General features: G+C 47.1%; 2 protein-coding genes across 2 annotated transcripts in view; both read right to left on the bottom strand.

Annotated features, from left to right (window-relative positions):
- Positions 1–996: 996 nt before the first annotated feature.
- Positions 997–9,250, bottom strand: LOC141730791 (monocarboxylate transporter 1-like). Its single transcript, XM_074551029.1, has 5 exons — positions 9,014–9,250; positions 7,717–7,971; positions 4,205–4,348; positions 2,897–3,757; positions 997–2,491 (listed from the first exon to the last, which is right to left on the bottom strand). Exons 2-5 carry the CDS (start codon positions 7,928–7,930, stop codon positions 2,229–2,231), a joined length of 1,482 nt encoding a protein of 493 aa, XP_074407130.1. The 5' UTR covers positions 7,931–7,971; positions 9,014–9,250; the 3' UTR covers positions 997–2,228.
- A 191-nt stretch (positions 9,251–9,441) lies between these two features.
- BEAN1 (brain expressed associated with NEDD4 1) overlaps positions 9,442–21,638 on the bottom strand; it is a 53,188-nt gene continuing 40,991 nt past the window's right edge. The window contains exon 5 of the mRNA XM_074551030.1: positions 9,442–12,262. Coding sequence (XP_074407131.1) covers positions 12,043–12,262 — 220 coding nt within the window. The 3' untranslated portion in view covers positions 9,442–12,042. The remainder of the gene's footprint in view (positions 12,263–21,638) is intronic.

Here is a 21,638-nt window from a genome sequence, read left to right as displayed (position 1 = left end):
CCTGGCTACAGAAACACCCATGTCAGCTGTGGACACAGCCCAGACAGGACCCCCAATGACCACAAGAGGTAGGGACCCGCAGAATAGGGCTGAGCACATTCTGCATTTCACAGAACAGATGCTCTTCCCAAGAGGCATCACCAATGTTTGGTATGGCAGAAGAGCCCAGGCCCTCCTGCAGCTCAGTCTGAATCCCACCAGAGACCACCACACACACTGAGGGGACCTTGTCTGTAGATAGAAAAACTTGGATAACAGGGCAAATTTCCCAGGGGTTGGTTATTGTGATGTGAGCCCATCTCTCTGGGGGTCCACCAGACACCCCATCTATAAAAATACAATTACCTGGCTTTGCAATACCACAGCTCAGTAACTGTACATCCTCTTTTGCAAAATACTCCCCTGGCTTAATAATCTACAGTCTTTAAAAAAACCCCAGCAATTCGGGGTGCTTTATGAGATATTTAGACCAAAAAATGCAAAATGGGCCTTGCAGCAAGGGAGAGCAAGGAGAGCAGTTGCAATGCAGGGCTTGAAGCTGCCAGAGACTCAGAGACCCCAGAACAACTCCCTCAAGACCACCTTCATTTAACCCCTCATTTAGTTTCAGGCCCATACAGGTGTGGTTCCACTCAGCTTGGAAGGAAACAGCAAGAGGATCTGCACACTATTCAGACTTTTAAGTGCACGTCCCTCCCCCTCACAATCAAGGCAGTTCTTGAGGCTTTTTATAGGTTTCTAAAACTAGAGTGCATGAGGACACTACGCTGTTGCCATCCTACTGCTGAGCAAAGCCTCCTCTTCCAGCTGGAAGGGGGCATCTCACCCTCTCAGTATGTGTCCAGCTTCCACAGGGTGCTTGAGCAGCAAGTGTAGAGTCAGGCCCTACCACAGCCCCCCTCACCCTATCCTCAAACCTGACCCTAAATCAATGCGATCTGGCGCACAGAAATCTCACTTCTAAGAAAGAAGTTCAACATTTGATAGGTAAATTGTAAAAAACCAAGTTTATTTGAAAAAACTCAAGCCTCTTAACATGAATTCTGATCAACATTACTAGAACTTGAGAGCCATTAACCTGCTCCACTTACATTGAGATATTTTCCAACACTAAAAAATAAAAAATAAATACGTACAAATTCTTTCCTCCCCCTTACATGTCCTAGATGCGAGAGGCTAGCGGCATCCACCGCCTTAAGATCTCAGTTGAACAGAAGCAAGTAAAAGAGGTTTCTCTAACAGATAAAAGAGCAAAAGCAGAAAAAGTCTCAGGGATGTACCATCTCCACTCACCTCACCACTCTGCCCAAGGTCAGGCACCCAAAACACCTGGCTGCATGGGATGCTCTGGTGGAATCCCACCCCATGGGCAGGATGCGCCAGCACAGCCAAAAACAGCGTGAATGCCAGCAGCACAACCTGAGCCCATTTCACATCACCCAGCACTGGGCTGAGAAGAGGCACTATTGAGGCAGAGTGGGGAGGCAGGGGGGACTCCAACAGTCCCCAGGCAAGGCTTGGGCAAGCAGGGCTGCCACAGCCCTGGAGTGGGTGACACTGCCCAACAAGAACCCCAGACATCTTCCTTCAACCTGAATATCCCATGAGAGAACAGCTACAAAAACAGGGATTTTAAAGAACTACAATATAGCTAAAGTGTTTTCAAAACATACCTAAAGACCACCTAAAGAGCCGGGAGGCACTGGGCATGAGGGTTAAGGAGCACCTTGCCCCATGCCTGCATCTCCCCTGCAAAGGACCTGCAGTAAGAAGCGTATGAAGCAGTATTCATCCAGGGCTGGCCCTGAAGCCCGTTGTGCTTCAACAAATCCAGTATCCTGCTTTTTATGGCTTTTTAACAAGAAAACTCCCCAAAACACACACATATCCCCCCGCCCCCCAACCCAAGCAGAATACAGAGCTAAAGCACAGTTTAGAGTTAAGGCTCGTTCAGATTCAGCTAGATATGGAGACTGTAAGGCACATATTAGTACATTCATGTTACTATTAAAAAGCCAGACTATAAAAGCCCCGTGCCCCTGGACACACGAGGATACTGCATGTGTAGTCCTGTTACCTTTAACACAGATGGAAGGACAATTCAGAGCCTGTTTAAAAATGAACACCCGGTTTAAACACTTCTTACAGCCCCCCAGCGCCAGCGGAGCTCTGCCCTGGCTCCCACACCAGGGCAGCAGCACTTCCCTGACACTCTGGGATTAAGTCCCTCACATGCGGCTCTCCTGCTCTTTGGCACCACCCTCCACATTCTTCCGAGGTGAGGAGGCTGCATCAGTTTTTTCCTCTTTCTTCTTCCCAGCCTCATCAGTGTTGGCCTCGTCCTCCTTTTCCTTCTTCGCTTTCTCCTCCTTGGCCACCAGGCGATAGTTGATGCCCATCCCAATGAAGAGGTAGATCCCGGCGATGATCAGGACAATCCCACAGGCCCAGTATGTGTACTTGTAGTCACCATACATGTCATTGAGTTTCCCTAAAAGACAAGAGTATACAATTGAGCAAGAAGCCCCCAAAGCAGCTCCAGGTCATGGAGATATTCCCAAGAGCAGCCCAAGCCCATCACCCTCACATTCAGACAAGGATCTGTCCCACATTCCTTTACTCCCTGCTCCCCCCTACCCTGTGCCATGGGTTCAGATCCCACTTCCTTGGCCATTCCTCAGTGGTCTACAGACTACTGCCCCAGTGCCATGGGCTGCCCATGGCTCAAGGGAACCCACCACCACTGAGCAAGTCCAGGCAGCATAGCCAGAGTCAAAGAACCATAGAATCATTAAGGTTGGGAAAGACCTTTAAGATCAAAGTTCAATCACCAAGCCAGCACCACCCCACTAATACCATGCCCTCAAGTGAGTTCTCCAGGCACAGCACATCCTACCTAGCACAGGGGGTCCCAGAAGAACAGGGCAGCACTCCACGATGGTCACCAGGCCAACAGCACTAGAGAACCGCTGAGCTCCCACCAGGTCCATCAGGGTCTCAAAGAGAACCGAGCTCAGCCAGCCAAAGGCATAGCCAAAGAAGCCAGCATAAATGCAGAAGCCAGTATAGTTGGGGGACATGGGGAGCAAGATGTGGCAAACACCATTGTAAATAATAGCAATGGCAAAGAAATATTGGATGCGGGGTCTGACCCACTTGGTGTTTGCCACCAGTCCCATGGAAGGTCTGGCAAACATGTCCACAAAGGCCAGTATGGAGAGCAGGAAGGCTGCTGAGTCACTGGGAATCTTCTTGCTCTTTGCATAATTGCTGAGGAAGACCAAGGGAGCAAACAACCCGAAGAACATTATTACATTGCCTGACAGATAGAGCAGGAAGCCCCTGTGTTTGAATAGAGTCAGGTCCAAGAATTTGTTGATTGTCTGGAAGACTGAGCCCTTCTCTTTCTTGGCCTTTTCATCAGCGAGGTCCGTGCTGGTGTCACCATCATCCTTTTTCCCCGCTTTCCCAGCCTCCTGCTGTGCTTCCTTATTGGTCTCTTTCTTCTGAACTGGCTTGGGACCTATGGGCCGCATCAGGGATCCAGCCACGCAGCAGTTCAGCAGGAGGCTACCCAGGATGAGGAAGCTGCCACGCCAGCCAAATATGCCAAAGAAGAACTGGTTGAGGGGTGCCAGGGTAGAGAGGAAGACAGGGCTGCCTGCCATTGCCAGCCCATTGGCCAGTGGACGCCTCCTAAAGAAGTACTTGCCAATCATGGTTAAGGCAGGGTTCAGGTTGAAGGCAAGTCCAAGACCTGCAGGAGAGAGAAAAGGGGCTCAAGTCTTGGATGCTTCCAGCAGCACTGGCAGAAGGGCTAGTAGGACAAGTGGGGTTTTACTTCTGGGGAGTTCACAGCTCCATTTCCAACTTAGAATCATGGAATCATTTAGGTTAGAAAAGTCCTCTAAGAAAATGGAGTCCAACCATCCCGCCAGCACTGCCAGGTCCCCATTAACCCATGCCCCAAGTGTGACATCCACATGCTTTTTGAACACTTCCAGGGATGGTGATTCCACCAGTGCCCCAGACAGTCCATTCCAACAACTGACTCACCCACTTCCCAGCTGGCATAAGCAGGAGTCAGCCCCTGCTGCCAGCTAAAGAGGCACCCAGGCAGTGACAAGAACCAGAACTCATGCAAATTCAGACATCAACTAATAATTACTGGGTTGAAGTTGCTCCTTTCACTGCTATGACTTACCCCCTATGACCCCAATACAGAAGTAGAGTCCCTCCACCGAGTTGCAGAAGGAGGCTGCGATCAGCCCACAGCCGGCAAGGCAGCCGCCTACTAATATGATGGGCCGGCTGCCGTACTTGTTCACCAGGATGCTGCTGATGGGACCTGGGCAAACAAAGGAGAGGCACCAGAGAGGAGTTATCTTTGCATGAGAGACCAAATACACACACAAGCACACTGCATCTTTACTGCCAGATGATTCCAGCTTTCACACAGCATTGTTTCTCCCAGGGAGGGAACTGGGGTAAGGGGAAAGGACAGAAGGTTCAGAGGCAGCTGGAGACAAGAGAATCACAAAATGGTTTGGGTTGGAAGGGACCTTAAGGATCATCTTGTTCCAGCTCCTTGCCATGGGCAGGGACATTTCCTACTAGAACAGGTTGCTGCAATCCAACCCACTCTTGGCCATTTCCAGGGATGGAGAAGACACAGCTTTTCTAGGCTTCTCTAGGATGATGTGCCAGGGCCTCATCATCCTCATGGAAGAATTTCTTCCTAAATATCTAATCTAAACCAACCATAAGAGAGAGAAAATTATGGAAGCACAGAAAGCTTTGACTTCTCTGAGCAAGTTGCCTTCTGTGGGCTGAAAGAGGAGCTGCCCGGCCACCACCTGCCCCCAGAGACAGGGCTTTGGGACAGGCCGAAGCCACCTGCCTCATGCTGCACTGGGGGCTCTGCCCTACTTGCAGCCACCCACTCACCATCAGCTGGGGTCTCAACCACAAAGTAACTGCACATCCCCTGACAGAGGTTTCTGATCAAGACCAGATGAAGCTGTGAGGAAACCTTCTCTGGGTGCAAGTGAAGCTCCTCAGGTCTTGGGGAGAAGCAGCAGTGTCCCAGGAGAAGGGGCGCTTCTGTTTTCACTGCTATCCCTAATGCAGACAGGGGCCAATTGCCCTTTAAAGTGCTTCAGTATCAGGCGCTTTAATCCAAAGCAAACAGTGATTAGAGACTGCCAAGCATGCTCTACAGACACTAAAATGTATTTAAATACACTGAATGAACATCCATTGAATATTAACAGACCTTGCTCTGCCATTAACAGACAGAGAGGCTGTCAACATGTTATTCATGGGTCCTTGGATGGTACTTGACCTTTTTGCCTAGTTTAAACAAAGTCTGGAGCAGGTTACAGAAGCCTTGGTGCTGCAGTCTGCTCCCAGCCTCACAGCATTCTGCTCTCTGCTACCAGAAGCTCCAGTGCAATGCCACCAGGGATGGGCCATGGCTCTGGGTCCTGTGAGAGGGGGCAGCAGCAGCACCTGGGAGCTGCCACATCACAAGGTGCACAGAGCACTCAGCACTTTGCAAAACCTGAACCTTGAACTCAGCAGATGTGATGCCCCTGAAGAGTTTAAATGCAGCCACAGCCTTTCTTCCGGGAAGTCCCCCTGAAAACAGCAGGCTCCAAAGGGCAATCAGCAGGAAGCCACGCAGCTGGGCAGTGCCAGGTACTCTCGGGGCAATTCTCCTCATCCCCCCCTTTTCTAAAGGAAAACAATACCCATACCTGTTTTCTAGATTCACTGGAAGTGTTTTTGACTAAACGTTACCTGATCTAACTTGATTGCTCAAGCTGCCAAAACCACGTAAATAATGGAATCTAATCCCAACATGGGGCTGACAAAGGAGCATTTGACACCATGACATCCATGCATCCTGATGGTGACTGCACAGGCCAGCTGGAGGGAAATGTGCGGCTTCCTCACACCTAGCCCTACCCAGGACAGAAGCTGCCCCAGCTCTGTGAGATTCTACTACTCCAGAGGATGAACTACTTTTTCAGCCTCCAAGCAGGCAGGTGTGCTAGGAGACAGGGAAAATGGGATGCACACTGGGACTGCTCCAGTGCAATTCAGACTCTGTAAAGGGTCTGGTTTCAGGCAGGAATGAATGGGGCAGCAGCAATTCCAGTGCTTCAGCAGCTGGGGGATGAATAAAAAGTTCTGAGATGGAAGCGATCCTCAAGAATCGAGTCCAACTTCTGGCTCTTCAAAGGACAACCCCAACAATCCCACCTTCTGCTTGAGAGTATTGTCCAAAATGCTCCTTGAGCTCTGGCAGCCTTGGGGCTGTGGCCACTGTTCTGGGAAGCCTGTTCAGTATTTGACCACCTTCTGGGGGAAAAATGCACCCAGGTAGATCTGGGGTACTTTCAGCATCCCTGCCCCAGCATATGGCCAAGCAGACCAAGACCAGCAGCTGCTGGAATTTAATGGCTACTGCTCAGTGAAAGCAGGAGGGACAGAATCATCACATGGGGACAACTACTACTCCAGTACTGGAGGAGGGAGCTCTTACCCCTGCTGCCAGGCAGCTCCAGACAGTGCCCCCAGAAGAACCAGCTCTGAGCTATTGGGAGAGGAGGAATGGCCCAGATTGGGTCTCATTAAGGCAGTTACATGGTTTACAAGCTTGTTACAACATTGGAGCAGGGAAACGTGCTGGTCACTTCGCTAGCTGAGCGAGGACAAAGCAGAGCCTGTTCCCTGCAAAGGGAAAGCCTCGTGCTCAGCCGGGAGCTGACGTCAGCTCCCTTGGATGCACAAATGCAACAAGGCTGCAGGCAACCTGCCAGCTGGGGACTGGCAGCAGGGACAAGCTCCCATTTGCCTCTGAAGTGGCCACAACAGCAGGCTCACAGTGTTTCTTTCAGCCCAGCACAAGACTGTGTTTGCAGGCACATACAAGACCCCAGGGTCTGGAGACCAGGAACACTGCATGCTGTTCGCCCGCTAAAAACATGCATGAAGTACCCAGCTAGAGAGTAAAAAGTCTTCAAAAGGCAGCTTCTGAAGGACAGGGCAGGGAGTGGAGCTGTTTTAGTTTATGTGGGTTTGCCTTATTCTGCTCATGTCTCTGCACTTCCAGTGCACACTACCATTCTCAAACAGCACAAGCTGCCTACAGCACTGCTTGGCACCAGCAAGCAGTAACATGTGGCACGAGGCTTCAGTGCACTCCAAGCACAACTGTGCTGACAAGAAACTGAGGACAGATGCCTACATACACCCACTATTCCCTGAATTGGGGAAAAAAAAAAAATCAATGTCTTATCTGAAAGTGCCCCTAAGAGCAGAGTTGCCACATTGCCACATGTAGCAGAGCAGCTCCCTGGCCTTCAGGAGGATGCTGGGAGTAGACACAGCATCTGCAACTCACTGTAACAAGGACAAGGGCAGAATTACACAAGTCATAATTCCCCAGAAATGTTTTACAGCTTTGCAGAGGACAGATTAACCTGGTTTTTGCATTCTGGGCATTAAATGAAACTTTCTGAGCAGCCTCCTTTAAGAAAACTCATTAAGGGAGTTTTCTTTTCTTTCAGATAAGGAGAGAATTCAAAGTGTTAGCAAAATTTTGGTTGTTGTCACCACAGCCAGGTGGGAATCACCAGTCCCAGCAGGAGAGTAGCATCTTGTGCTGTGATGCAGGAGCACAAGTACCACTGCCTCCACCCCACTTACCTCCTGCATACATAACAGCCAGCATGATGGAGGAGATCCAGGACACTTTGCTGCTGGAGGCATTGAAGATGACCTCAATTTCTTTGAAGAACACTGTGATAGATTTGGGGAAGGCATAGGAAAAACCAATGGAAATGAAGGCTCCGACGACCACAGCCCATCCCCATCCTCCTTCAGGAGGAGTGTATCCTGCAGGGCCTCCGATGGGGGGCATCTTGAATCAAGTCGGCGATGACTCAGTTGGGGATCAAAGATCTGCAAAGGACAAAGCATTGCCTCAGCTGAAAGCACAATCTCTGCTCCTGGCACACAACTGCACGGCTCAAGCTCTGTATGCAAGGCTGGCATAGCACCAGTGCCCCCACCATCATGAGGAAAGTTGATCCATGAGGTGAGAGCGGCCCAGGATCACCAGCACAGTGGGCCACTCCAAAGCACACGCTCGGATTGCAGCTGGCCTTTAAGAGCCCAGGCAGCAGTCAGCGCACATTTTTAAGTGACAAATTTAAGACATGACACCCTGACCTAAGCTGGAAAGGACAGGCAGTGTCTGTGACAGCAGCCAGGACTTATCTGCACAGGCAGAGCTCCCAAAGCATCTGGGTTGCTGGAGTGCAACCCCAGCACTGCAAAATCCCAGGAAGCCCCAGGCCACCTAGAGCTGGAGCTGCACACCAAAGACATTAAATGCAGAAATACTGAGGGGAAGTAAGTCCCCATGCACGAGCTGAACAGGACATCCCTATTTCTGCTGGAAAAGGGCAGTTGGGTGTCACAGCACACCCACCATCCCCAAAGGTCAGTGGTGATGGCTAAACAGCCTGAGTGGTGGCCAAGGAAGGCTCCCATATGCCACCAGAGAAGGCAGAGGTGGATCCACACAGAGAAGTCCCAGCAGAGCCTGGTTCCCCTGCAGGGCACTTCTGGACCCAACTGCATCCAAACTCTCCTCCTTGATCAAAAAGGCTAAGGTGGGTTTCACAAAGCACCCAAGTATAAAAACAATTCACTTAAAAATTTCCAAACTAGAAGTGACTAGAAAACAAAAGGCAGATGGAAGCCAATCCCATTCTGCAATCCCATTCTGCACAGAGCGCCCTGTGCTTCCCTCTCTGCTGCCTGCCCTGCCAGTAAACCTGACTGAGGCACTTCTGTGCATCTCTGCCCCTCTGAGCTGGGGCAGAGGGTTGTTCCTCTTATTGCAGGGTGCTGTGCATGCCATCGCTGTTGAAATGAAAACTTTATGGAGAGGAGCAGCTCTCCCTGTTAAAAACACAAATGTGAAATAGAGCCTTACCTTCTAGCGATGCGTGCCAGCAGTTCTGCAGTGCAAAATGGTGAATTTTTTGTTCTTTTGGGTATAGTATTGAGAATATGAGAATATTGAAAATCTTGCTGAACTGCAAAAGAATTGTCTCATTTTAGCAACATACATATTTACTGTCATCTACTTAGCAAAAAATGCATGCTTACCTTATATCTCATCATGTGCATATGACTCAGTAATGGTATAATTTATATAGCAGTAAGAACCATATAATTACTTCCCATCTAAGTATTAATTATAATTGTGTCAATCTTTGGAGTGTAGAAAGGATGATTACAGTTGAAAATTATTTAGTATTTACAGAAAATCCAAGTGCAATTTTAATAATTTGGATGCTGCTTCCTTTTAAACACCATTATATATTTACTGTACTGAGCTTTACATATCCTTTAGTGGGGACAGAAAATGAAGCCCATTTTCTCTGTGTAAAAAACTTTTTTTTTTTTTTTGTATGTTAGTGAAAATGCCTCTAAGAAATTTCCTGGAGATGAGCCTGTGATAACTCTGTTCCCCTGCCACAGCTCCTTGGCTCCTGTCCCTGGTCCCAGATGGAGCCCAGGCTTGTGGGTGCTCCAAGGGCTGGCTGGAGCTCCATCCCTGCTGTTGATGTGCTGGCAGCCAGTTCTGCTTGCTGCCAGCACCCAGACTCACCCTGGGGTTTGCCATTAGACACAGAACTTAAAAATTACTTTAAAATGCAGAGTGCGTTCCCCGCAGTAACACATTTCAAAACAACACAGCAAAGAAGTTTTCCAGGGGAAAAGTCCCGAGGAAAGCACAGGGTTGAGCTCTCCTTTGCTCTCATGTGGGTTGTGTGTCCTAGGCCAGAGACACAGAAGCTTTCAGACACGGAATGGGACTATTTTAGAAGAGGAATGGGACTATTTCAGATGAGGAAAAGGACTTTCCAGGCAGAAGTGAACAACAAGATCCCAACTCTCTTTCATTTCAGGCGATAGACAGAAACCTGTCCTTGGCCGCCTGCTGTGGGATGTCGGGACGGGCCCCTAGTGTGAATCTTGCAGCATTTTTTTTGCTTTCCACACAAAGGAATGGGGGAAGCAGATGCTCCTGTCCCACCCCTGGATCGTGCCCAGCTCAGGATGAGCAGACCGAGGCTGAGGGATGCGCTGTCGCTCAAACCCAGCCCCAGCCCCGGGAGCTGGGCCCAGCGGGCGCCTGGGGCTCGGCCAGCGGCTCCGGGAGGGGCAAAGCGGCAAGGGGTGCCCATGAGGGGCTGGGTGCCTGCTGCCCTGCCCGCCCCAGAGCCAGTGCCCGTTCTGGGAGGCCCTCGGTGCCACACTCGGTGTTCTCTTGCCGGGCTGGTACAGGGGAGGCTCCGGCGAGTGCAGCCCCGGCCGGCTCTGGGGACGAGGTTTTGCTGTGCCCCGGCCCCGCTGCGCCCCGGCCCTGCTGTGCCTGAGCTGAGCTCCTACTGCCCCGGCCTCGCCGTGCCTGAGCTGAGCTCCAACTGCCCCGGCCCCGCCGTGCCTGAGCTGAGCTCCCACTGCCCCGGCCCCGCTGTGGCCCGGCCCTGCCGTGCCTGAGCTGAGCTCCCACTGCCCCGGCCCTGCCGTGCCTGAGCTCCAACTGCCCCGGACCCGCCGTGCCTGAGCTGAGCTCCAACTGCCCCGGCTCTGACGTGCCTGAGCTCCAACTGCCCCGGCCCTGACGTGCCTGAGCTGAGCTCCAACTGCCCCGGCCCCGCTGTGGCCCGGCCCTGCCGTGCCTGAGCTGAGCTCCCACTGCCCCGGCCCCGCTGTGCCCCGGCCCCGCTGTGCCCCGGCCCCACTATGCCCCGGCCCCACTATGCCCCGGCCCTACTGTGCCTGAACTGAGCTCCCACTGCCCCGGCCCTGACGTGCCTGAGCTGAGCTCCCACTGCCGTGGCACACCGCCGGGGACCCACGCACTGCCAGCCCAGTGTCCTGGCCTCACTCGTTGGGCTCCTTTTCCTGGTCCCTTCTCTAAAGCTGGGAACGCTCCGAGGCTCCTGAGGCTCTGTTACTGAGCCCAGCCCGGCGTCTCTGTTTGCACGGCGCTCACACCGCTCCCAGTGCTCACCCAGGAACACTCACAGAGTGCTCCTTACGGGAAAAGAGCCGGGACCGTGCTTGGAAATGCAGCGGTGTGCGGAGCCGGCCTGCAGCACCCTCCGGGGTCGCTGTGCCTGCCCCTGGCTGCAGCGAGGCCGGGGAGGACGCGCAGCTCCCGCCTGCCCAGCTGTGCTGCACCTGGGGGCCCAGCGCCACCCTCCTCCACCCGTGGTGCATGGTGGCTTTTGAGGAGAACTTGCAACAGGTTTGCAATGGCCTGGAAAGCCTGGTACCAAAGGAATAATGTGAATATTAATTTTTTTTTTTCTTTTGTTTCTAGTGGTACTGATAAAAATCTTTTTTTTTTTTAGCCAGTGCTTTGCCTACTGAAACACACGGACAAAGAGTTATTGAGTTATTGAAAAATGCTTTGTTGTCAATACACCGAATGAGCTGTACTAGTGACACCTGCAATGACAACAAAAGGCTCTTCTTTTTCCATCTGTTCTAAAACATGCAAAGTATCATAAAATCAACAAGTAGGCCTGACTGGATAACATTTATCTTCGTTATGAGTGGCTAATTTCAATGGGTTCTGCAATGCTTCAGAAAGGTCAGATGCACTGCTTGTCTCGGCTGCTCTTTTATGCTGTGTGATGCCATGGAACACTTTGAAGCACAAACGGGGAAATTTACGTAAACTTGCAAAATTCACTGTAAAAAAAATCCCATTGGGATTCACAGGGGTGCCCTTACATCCCTGTTTAAAGATATAAAATGCGTAAAACTTCCAGAGGCTTTATTCTTCTGTTGGTCTGAGTTCTTCAGAAGAAGCTCAGGAAAGCGGCGCTGTCACTGCGGTGCTGGGGCCCGATGGGCAGCGGGGTGTTCGGTGTCAGGGGAGGGTGTTCGGTGTCCCCTCGGACACACGCTGTGCCCACACGCTGTGCCCACATGCTGTGCTCACACGCCGCTGTCCCGCTCCCCGCACCGGGAGATGACGGCCAGGGCCGGGCCGGGTTCCCGCAGCCTCCCTGCGGCACGGGCTGCCCCCTCCTCCTGCGTGCTATAGATGTTTCCAGGTGTTTCAATTCTTTGGCAAGGGTCCGTCAGGGAATATGGAGGGGGATCATCTGTGGGAATATATATCTGTGTTGCTCCTGGCCCCACACATTCGTCGTAGCTGGACGAAAAAAAGAAATATTCATGAAATTCCTGGGAAAAAAAAAGCTACAGTACATTACTTCAGCATAACATAGGCAAGAAAAGTGAGAAGAAAACGATTGTCTGGTGTTTTGTTCCTCAGCCCACACACTTGCTGACCCTGCCAGGTCAGACACTCAAGAGTATGGCACTTAAAACCACCCAGAGGTGCAGTCACCAGAAGTGCAGGGCAGCCAGGGCTCATCCCGCTCTCACCTGCCTGTGAGAGGCAGGCTAGAAAGCCTGGGGGCAGAGGAGGTGGTGCTGCTGTTTCAGCGGTGAAATGAGGCACGGAGGTGATGCAGCTGCAGCAGACATCGCTGTGCTGCCCCGGCTGCAGTCCCTGGAGCTCAGCCCGCAGCCCTGGGTGAGATGAGCGCTGCCAGGGCAGAGCTGCATCACTGCACACCCTGGGGCTGCTCACTCTGGGGTGGCACAGAGCCCCTTGTGCCCCTTCCAAAGAGCAGGGACAGGCCAGGTGCTTGGGGGCTTCCATGGGGTGCACCAGGCTCTGTGGTTCTGTCTGTCCCCTCCTTGCTCTGCTCTGTGCTCCCTGGTACAGGCAAGAGCCCTAAAGAGTCACAACAGCATGATCTGAAATGTTAGACCTGCTTTGTGGCTGCTGTTTACCCATTCCAGCATCATTTTAACTCCAGTCCTGAAGAAGGAAATGTCTCCTATCAAATACCCTTTCTCTACTGAGTTAACCTGAAAAACATTTCTGCTGGAGCCAGACAAATTCAGAACCTATTTCCTCAGCCACACTAACTGCAGGGCAATTAAGATCTAGGACATTTCCTGAAAATTGGGATGTTGAGCATGTTACTTCTCAGCAGACTGCAGCACACACTGTGCCCCTGTGTTACTGCCAGGCTCCCAAACCCCAGGCTGGCTGATGGAAATGGTTCTTGGGGAAGGGAGAGGAAAGAAAGTGAAATCAGAGTGCTACGTAACTAAACTCAAATATCCATGGGTGTTTTTATTTTTACCTCCATTTCATCTTACCTTTATATTCATCAGGACAATGGCTTTAAATTCAGACTAGCAAATTTCAATTTCCCCATCAGAAAATAATATTTAAGAACCCAAGGCTGTTCTGAAAACCCTGTGTAGGGCTGCTACATATTTTAGAAAAGTCCCAGCATGTTAGGAAGTAGAATTAGTGTTTTTTTTACAGCATGTAGAAAAGGTGTCACTCCAGCCTCTACTGAAGCTTTCAAACATACTTGGTAGTATTTGAAAAGTTCTTAGACCTCTATCAGAGACTGAGGACCTGATGTCCTCCACTCTCCTTGAGCTCCATGAGGTAAAGAAACAGCCACTTCTTGCAGATTCCTATGAGCTGCATCTTTACCAAATTTACATTTTGCTGACCCAAAGCCTGGTGAATTTATTTAAAATTTCTTCTCAGGTTTTGACTGATTTAATCAGGCTAACAGAGAGCACTTCCTGGGCCCGTCAGCACAGGGGGAAAGTTTCCATTCAGAAAAACCCACAGCAAAGGAGTTTCAAGGGGGAAAATTTGGAATCCTGCCAAGGAAAGAAAAGGGAAGAAACTTCTCTGTCTCCTGCTTCTGGCAAATCTGCCACTGACCTAAAGGAGAAGTGGGCACAGTGGGAACTGTTTCTTGCTGCTGTTACCTGATCATCTGCAGATGGTTCCTCTGCCTTGGGTTTAATTTAATGCCTTTCCTGGAGCACAGCTCAGCTTTGGAGAACTGAACTGATGGCTGGGATAAACAGGGGAAGGATCCCTTAGGAAGGAGACCTTGAAGGGTCAAGTAAATGGTGGGAGTTATGGTATTAAGAGGTTGGCATTTTAATGTTTAGTTCCAAATATCAATGTATTTGTGTTGGGGCATTTTGTTCTTCATACATATGATGGATAAAAATAATTATTTTTTTTTCTCCAAAAGCAAATAATGTTCTTTCGCCTCATTTTTGGCAATTAAGATCACATTTTAAAAAGTGAGTAAGGTAGTAAAAAACACATGCCAGACTTTCAATTAAACAGCTTTTTGGCAGCTTCACAGCTGTGACTGCAGATTGTTGTGGCCATGGAGAGAATTACAAATAATTGAAATAGTTGCAGGTTTTAGGTTTTTTTTAAATAACTTTTTGTATTTCATTATCAATTTATGATCTTGATGTTCATTTCCTGTGTTCTTTCCTGTGCATGGGATCTTTGCTTGTAGAGCTGACATTGCAAACAGCTCCTACTCTGCTGCTGCAGATAAGGTTCCTAGCACTCTGGTGAGGGCAGAGTGGACATGAATTAAGGTCATAAAAGAGATTTCAACTTTGTATTTTTTCTTTGTTTCCAAGTGTTTTGTGGGTTTTTTGAAATGTATTTTTGTTGTATTTTTTTTTTTGTTTAGGGTTTTTGTTTTTCTTTGTTTGTTTATTTTGTATTTTGTTTATTTCCCTCCTCTGTTTAACAGCTTCAGTACTTTGGTTGTGCTTTCTGACTGCTGTTGTAGAGGCATTCCTGTAGGATAAATAATGCATTATCAACTCTACAAGCATGAATTCTATTTTACAGTCTCTACTTCAAGGACACTTTAATATGTATGTAAACATATATGACATATCATATGTAAACTTATATGACTTTACAAGATCTTTTTTATTAGAGAATTGAAGCAAGTATTATAAGAAATAATACTGAGTTGGACAGGCATCCACTGTATGGTGGTGTTGGAAAACCATTCCTCAAAAGATTTGAAGGATTACTTAGAAAAAATTTCAATAGCAATAATTTCTTTCAGGTGATTAGCAAGTATTGATGGGAGTGATGCTGGACTAAAACCTTACTGTCATCATTTTAAAATAAAGCCAGACCTTGATCCCCAATCTGGAGCTAAACAGGCAAAAAGATTTGGGGGTGGTGGTGGGGGGAAGGTTGGGAGGTTTGTCTTGGTTTGGATTTTTATTTGGTATTTAATGTGTGAGTTTTTTCTGGGCCAGATTTCTCCTGGTTTGGCTGCCTCAGTCAGAAGCTCCCAGTTTAGCTGGGGGGCACCAGGAACACCAGGGAAATGGAAATGGGAGAGACAGAGACTGCAGCTCACAAATCATCAAATTGCAACCTCAGGAACCACAAAGGGGTGTGTAATATGTGTGTGTATAGGTATATTTATATGTGTTATATATTCATTTACATATATATATATATATGTTTTGAACTGAAAATGCAGGACCATGAAGTGGAAAAACAAAAATATGTGTTAATTTTTTACAAAACCCACCACAATAGTTCTATTTTATCTGACAGAATCACTTCTGGGAAGATCTTGGACATGTAAAAGTAGCTCAGGCTTGAAGTTCACTACAGCAGTCACAGGAAAATCCTTTTAGTCAGGAAAGCAAATGCTTTTGGAAAGTGTTGTGTTACCATAACATAAATAATGGATCACAGGGACTCATTACACTGCATCTTGTGGATACCAGCCCTGAAAAAATCCTTGGCTGCAGTACTTGCAGTGAATCCACTTTAATCCACAGCTTTGCAAAACTTGTATTGTCTGGAGGTGCAGTATCAGCAGGAGTGATGAGCAGGAGGGGGTACTGCCCTTGAAATGTGCTGCTGTCTGCATGGGTTTGGCCTTGGTTTTGTTACAATTCCTGCACTGCTGTGTTCAGACACACTACTGAGTTTTTGAGGGATAATTTCCCTGGGAAAAGCAAGGGAGGCTGATGTCTGTGAGCATCCCACTGCAGGTAAATGGGATCTGCAGGGAGGGATGATGCTCAAAAATGGAAAAATGGCAGCAGCTCTCCAGGATGACCTTGCTGACTCAGGGTGTGGCAGGAGGAGCAAGAACTTTGGGAATTTGATTGGTCTCATTGCAGTATTAGGATGGGTTTGTTGCCAGGGAAACCCCAAAGAGCTTCTTTAACTGGCTGTCATCCTAAATTAGGAGCCCCTCTCTTGGGCAGGAAGGTTCTGCTGACAGAACTTTTTAAGATGCAAACAAGAAGTGAGGAAAGGCAGAGCTGGGAATGAAGAATTTGTTGTGCAGTAGATGTCTCATGGTTCACTTTGTACTTTTCTTGTATGTTCTAACTCTGCTAAAATTGCTCCTGTTGCACTGTTTGCATTTTGTGTTCTTTTGAAAATGGACCCTGGATCTGGAACATCTGTGTGCTGCCAGGCTGGGGCTGGGATGAAACAGCACAAAGGATGTTTGCATGATCATGTTACCCAACAGAAAAGCTGAAATCAGAACAATTGTGCTGTAACTCTCTGCAAGGAGGTTCAGATGAAAAAAATAATGATGAGTTTGATGCCCATGTAGGCAGCTGAGCTGATAATGCTGAACTCTGCCTTCTGTGATGGCACAATTTGCTCCCAGCCAGGATGGCAGGAGAGCAGCCTGGAAATCTGCCCATGTGTTCTTTGAGGTGTGTTTTCCTAGAATACAAATTTTCTTTCCTATATTCTAGGAAAGAATACATATTCTTTCCTAAAATATATTATTTTCTTTAATTTAATAATAATTTATTATTACCATGGGGAAGTATATCAGTTCTGACAGAACTGCTTCTCTAATGACATTGTCATAAGCTAGGATATTTTCCTAGGTTTATTTTTGATACTGACACTTTCCATTTGAAATTCTAATTTTATGCATATTTATTTACATATTTATTTTAATGTTTTTAAATAGTAAAAAAATGTAACCCAAGGTGTTGTTCAAGTAAACATCTAGGGCTTAATTAACTTTACTATTAAAGAGACAGGAAAGGTGAAATTTAGGTTTTTTCTGTCTTTTTTTTTCTGTCCCTAGTTATTTCTGGAATTTCCAATTCTTCAGAGCTACAATAGGACTGTTTGTGTTAATGAGCACTAAAAGGCTGCATCTCTGTTCTGCACTCTGTGTCAAAATAATCTTGAGGAAGTTACAATTTGGATTGATAAATATTCCAGAGGAAAAATGAAATTAGGTGTAAGCTGTTTTCATGAAAACATAGATAACATTTGGAAGCAATATAGTGCAGTTTCATCATAATTGTGCAGCTTTAAACAATTGAAATAAATGTTTTAAATAAAACAAGTCTCATTCTAGGATGGAGATTTCATATGATACAATTCAGCCTGGCTTTAATTTCATACAGAGTAAGAACTCCTTGGCCATCAGCAGTGTTTGGTCTCTGGATTTCTGTAACCATTGCACAGCAAAGGATGCTGGGCACTGATTGAGTAACAAGAATCAGTTAAATAAAAATTTGTAGCTTCCCAAGCCATGGAGCTAATCCACAAAAAGGATTCTGAACACCACCACCAATTCCTGAATGCCAGCAGAACCTGCTGATGTCTGGGGAAGTTTTCCATTTGACAAGTTTTAGGATCATATTCCAAGAAAGGGCTTTGCTCTAATTATTCCAGGAATGAATCCTGAGCAGGTGAAGGAAGTACTGGCTGCAATATGCAACTGGGAAATCAGAGAAAAACACTCTTTGCTTTTAAAGTACACTCATCAAATATTTGGCAGCTTTAAGTTGTGGTTGCTCTGTGTGGCACTGCAGATTTCTGGTTAGAAACCCTTGGTGCTTCCCTTCCATCAGGTGTTGCTGCTTTCCCTGCTGCAGGGGGGTTTATGCAGCAATAATTTGCACCTGCAGAGTGGAACTGGGGCAGGTGTAAAGGGAGCTTGGGCAGAAGGAGCCCACAGATATTTTTGATGACAGAAAGCAAAGGGAATTTTGTGCCCTGGCCTCCCAACACGCAGGCTGAGGTGTGAGAGCATTTTTGACTACAAAGGCAAGAAAAAAGAGAAAGGTGTGAATAATTAAGAGGAATGGAAATGCCACAGAAAGAAATGCTCATAAATTGGCTGTAAATAAAGTTAAGCTTGAAATAAGAAGTTTGCCAAAATAATTGGGAATTTCTTTCTATCCCTGATACACACTGGGATGTGAAGGGAGGGGCTTTAGAGTGTTTGGAATTTGGAGTTAAAGGAATTGAGAGTTTTAGCTCATGTCATGATACCTGATGGAATTATAAACCTGTCATATTTCCAGTGGCATTTTTTACCTTACTAACTGAAAATCTCAGTGGGGGTATTGAAGTAAGAGCTGAACTGAACCCCAAAAGTCCATCTCATGCTTTGCCAGCTGTCACTGTAACGTGGGAAAAGCTCCTCACCTGGTTTGCTCTCAGGAAAACAGCCTTGGCAAAGGAATACAGCACAATATAGCAAGATTTTATGTCAGTTCCCTGCAAGCCTAATTCTGCCTTTCAAGAAAATCCAGGAGGATGGCTTGGCTAACTTGCATCTTCAGAAATGGGGGATGGAAAAGAATATCTTAAAAAAGAAAGTCCCTTAAGTAGGCTTTTAAAAATATATATTTAAAGGGAAATTAGTGTCTGACTTAGAGACAGGAGCATTTCCTTTTGCCATTTTAAAGTAATTTTTAAATTGATTTGCCCATTTAAACAATGCAGGCTGAACATGGTTATTGAGAATACTGGGATTTATCAAGGCTAAATAAGATAATTTTCTGTAGAACAGATCCTGTAGATTAGGCAGGGTGACCAGCTGAGGAACAGTGAGCCCACAGGCAAACCCTCACCCAATGTGATTTAATAGGAATGCTGGGATAGAGGGGGCTGAGGGGTTTTTACTTCATGTGCCCTGTGGGGAACATTCAGTGTGAAGTTTGGAGAGGATTGGAACCATTCTGAAGGTGAATCCCTGCATCTCCTGAGCAGCCATTCCTCAGGGATGCTGTGTCAGACACTCATGAGGCTCAGATGCAAAAGGAATCCCCTTGCTTGCCTAAAGCTCTGTACATGCCATTAATATCCAGTCACTAAGGAGTGAAAAAGCACTTATGCAGTGGGGTGAGATGCATTTCCCTGGCCACAAGGTGAGAAGTTGATAAAATTCCTTTCCTGCTGTGAAATCTCCTCATTGCTTGGATTTACTGACTCTCCTAAAGAAAATGTAATTGTTTTTAATTTACTTGGACTTTAGTTGGTACTGTAATTCAATCCACTTCAAACATGGGAACTCAATTTATTTTTAACCAGCTTCCTTGCTATGTCTTTGTAAGAAGATAACTAGCAATGCTCACTAGAAGTGTGTGTTACACAGAACTCAGCACAGAGAACGTGAGCTCATGATTTCTGCCTATAAAGGTTTCATCCCCACAGTGCCAACAGTGTGGTTTTACTCCCACTGTTGAACAAAATGCAGATATTGGATTTACAGGCTTTCCAGTGTTTCTTTCCAAGCCATATTGACCAAGATGATAGGTAAGGTGTGGCAGGGAGTTTGTGCTTCCCTTCTGTCCTGGCTGGATGTGTTCAGTTTGCTCATTTGGAGGGATTTGAATTCTGTGGTTTAGAATTGTTGGGAGATCACTGGGATCATCTTTCTTAGAAACAAAGGCTTTGCCATGTCTGGTGACACAGACTGTGAAACATTGACTTCCAGCCCTGCTGCCAGTATCTGTCCATATCAGAAATATTCTCTGAAATACAAACCCCACATATTCTGAAACTGCTTGGTTCATACCCCCTGTATTTTGTTTTTCTATTTCCCATCTACACCTCATGTAAAATCAATGTGACAGATGCTAGCACAGATCTGAGATTAATTAAAAAGCCATTAACTATCCTAAAGGGATGTTTATAGATAGCAGCACTGTATATTTTGGGCTGTCAAAACAAATTGACCAAATGGCTTCTCTGTAACCACCCTGCAACCACAGCAGGCTAATGACAGAATTCCATGCCTGGCATCCCTCTAAATCTAATGCAAGAAAGGGGTTAGTGGAAGTGTCTGTGCAGATAATCAGATTGAGTCACAAATGAAACTTGTGATTCAGAGATCAGAGCAAATACTAATATCCCAAGGCATTTTTCATAGATTAATTTACCAATAACAATTTTTTCTATAAATAGTATTTTGTATAAACAGTTCTTGGACTTCCACCTGGAGAGTTGGGGGTGGGCAGCCTGAACAGGGAGATCTCCCTCAGCCCAGACATGGGGACTGACTCTGGGTTTCATCAGCCTTCCCCTTCAATCCCTTTTCCACTCATTTTGTGGTTTAAAGCTCAGTTATAAAATCTAAATAAGCACCCCTTGGCCAGACAGTGTTGTGCTTTCTGCTGAAACCACTGCAGTGTGTGGTCTGGCAGGAGGGGTGAGGAGCTGCACTGGGGGCTGCAGTGCAGCTGGCCTTGCAGCACCAGGTGGATACAAGGAAATTATCCTGGCAGCACCCACTGCTTTTTACCCACTGAACTCTCTCACTTCAAAGATTTTTAGGAGTTATTTACCAGTGCAGTTGCTTTCCTTGCTGCTCTTCATTTCTGTTCTGCTGATGCCACAGCTGCATCATTAGCTTTTGGCCATGCTAGTTTAGCTTTAAATTACATCTTGCCTTCCAGGAATTAGGAGGAGGAATTGCATTCATTTAGGCAGTGCTATGTTTCAGTAAACCTACTCTTCAAAATATTATCATGTGCAATGAGATTGATCCCAGGGAGTTAATATTTTAAATGCACAAGGTCAGGCATGTCTTGTTTCTGCTTCCAGGCCATTTCTGACAGTCAGCTTTCAAATAATTTCCATGCTCTACTAATTAAAAACAGACACTGCAGTGTTATGCCATGCAGGAGAATATAAAGGAAATGTACAGGAATTTTTCAGGCTTCACATAATGCATAACTCAGACAGTGCCTCTCACCCTGTGCTTTCTGAGCAGTTACAATGGTCTGGAGAATGCATTAATAGCAAGTTTGAAAGTCTCCATGTAGCTTTGCTTTCAGCCATCTTCTTTCCCTGAAGTTCCCCAAGTTGTGTTGCTAAGATATAAAATTTACTAAGATTTTGATGATTTGCCAAAGCTACTTTTTCTAAAATATTGAACTGCAGTGGCAGTGAGAAAGCAGCCAAAGCATTCACAACAATCTTTCCCTTGGGCCTGTGATGCAGGGCTGTGATTGCTGAGATGAGCAGTGGTTTCAGTGTGGGCAGAGTGGATCCTCAGGGACACTCAGCCCAGCAGGGAACCTGAGGAGGCAGCGGCTGGACACCTTTATGTGTCCCAGAATGTTCTGAGAACAGGTAGGACACAAGACAACTAACCCTTGGCAGGCTTGTCACAGAGCCACTGCAGAATTTACTGCAAACTGTGAACAATCTGTGCTGTCCTGTGCCACTCACATCTCCTTCAAACACAACCCCACAGAAATGGAAAAAACCTTCTCTGTGTCTGTTTCCAACTGGAAATGGAATCATCCTTTGGTACAATCTTTGATGATCTGTCAGCTAAAGAACTATATTGTCAGTTTGTTCTCAGGAATCTGGCCAGCTGCCCACTCAGAGTTTGCTTGGGTGT

Source organism: Zonotrichia albicollis, chromosome 13, assembly GCF_047830755.1.
Source record: "Zonotrichia albicollis isolate bZonAlb1 chromosome 13, bZonAlb1.hap1, whole genome shotgun sequence".
Lineage (NCBI taxonomy): Eukaryota > Metazoa > Chordata > Aves > Passeriformes > Passerellidae > Zonotrichia > Zonotrichia albicollis.
Note: the sequence above shows the minus strand (reverse complement) of the source record. Positions and strands in the feature narration are given on the sequence as shown.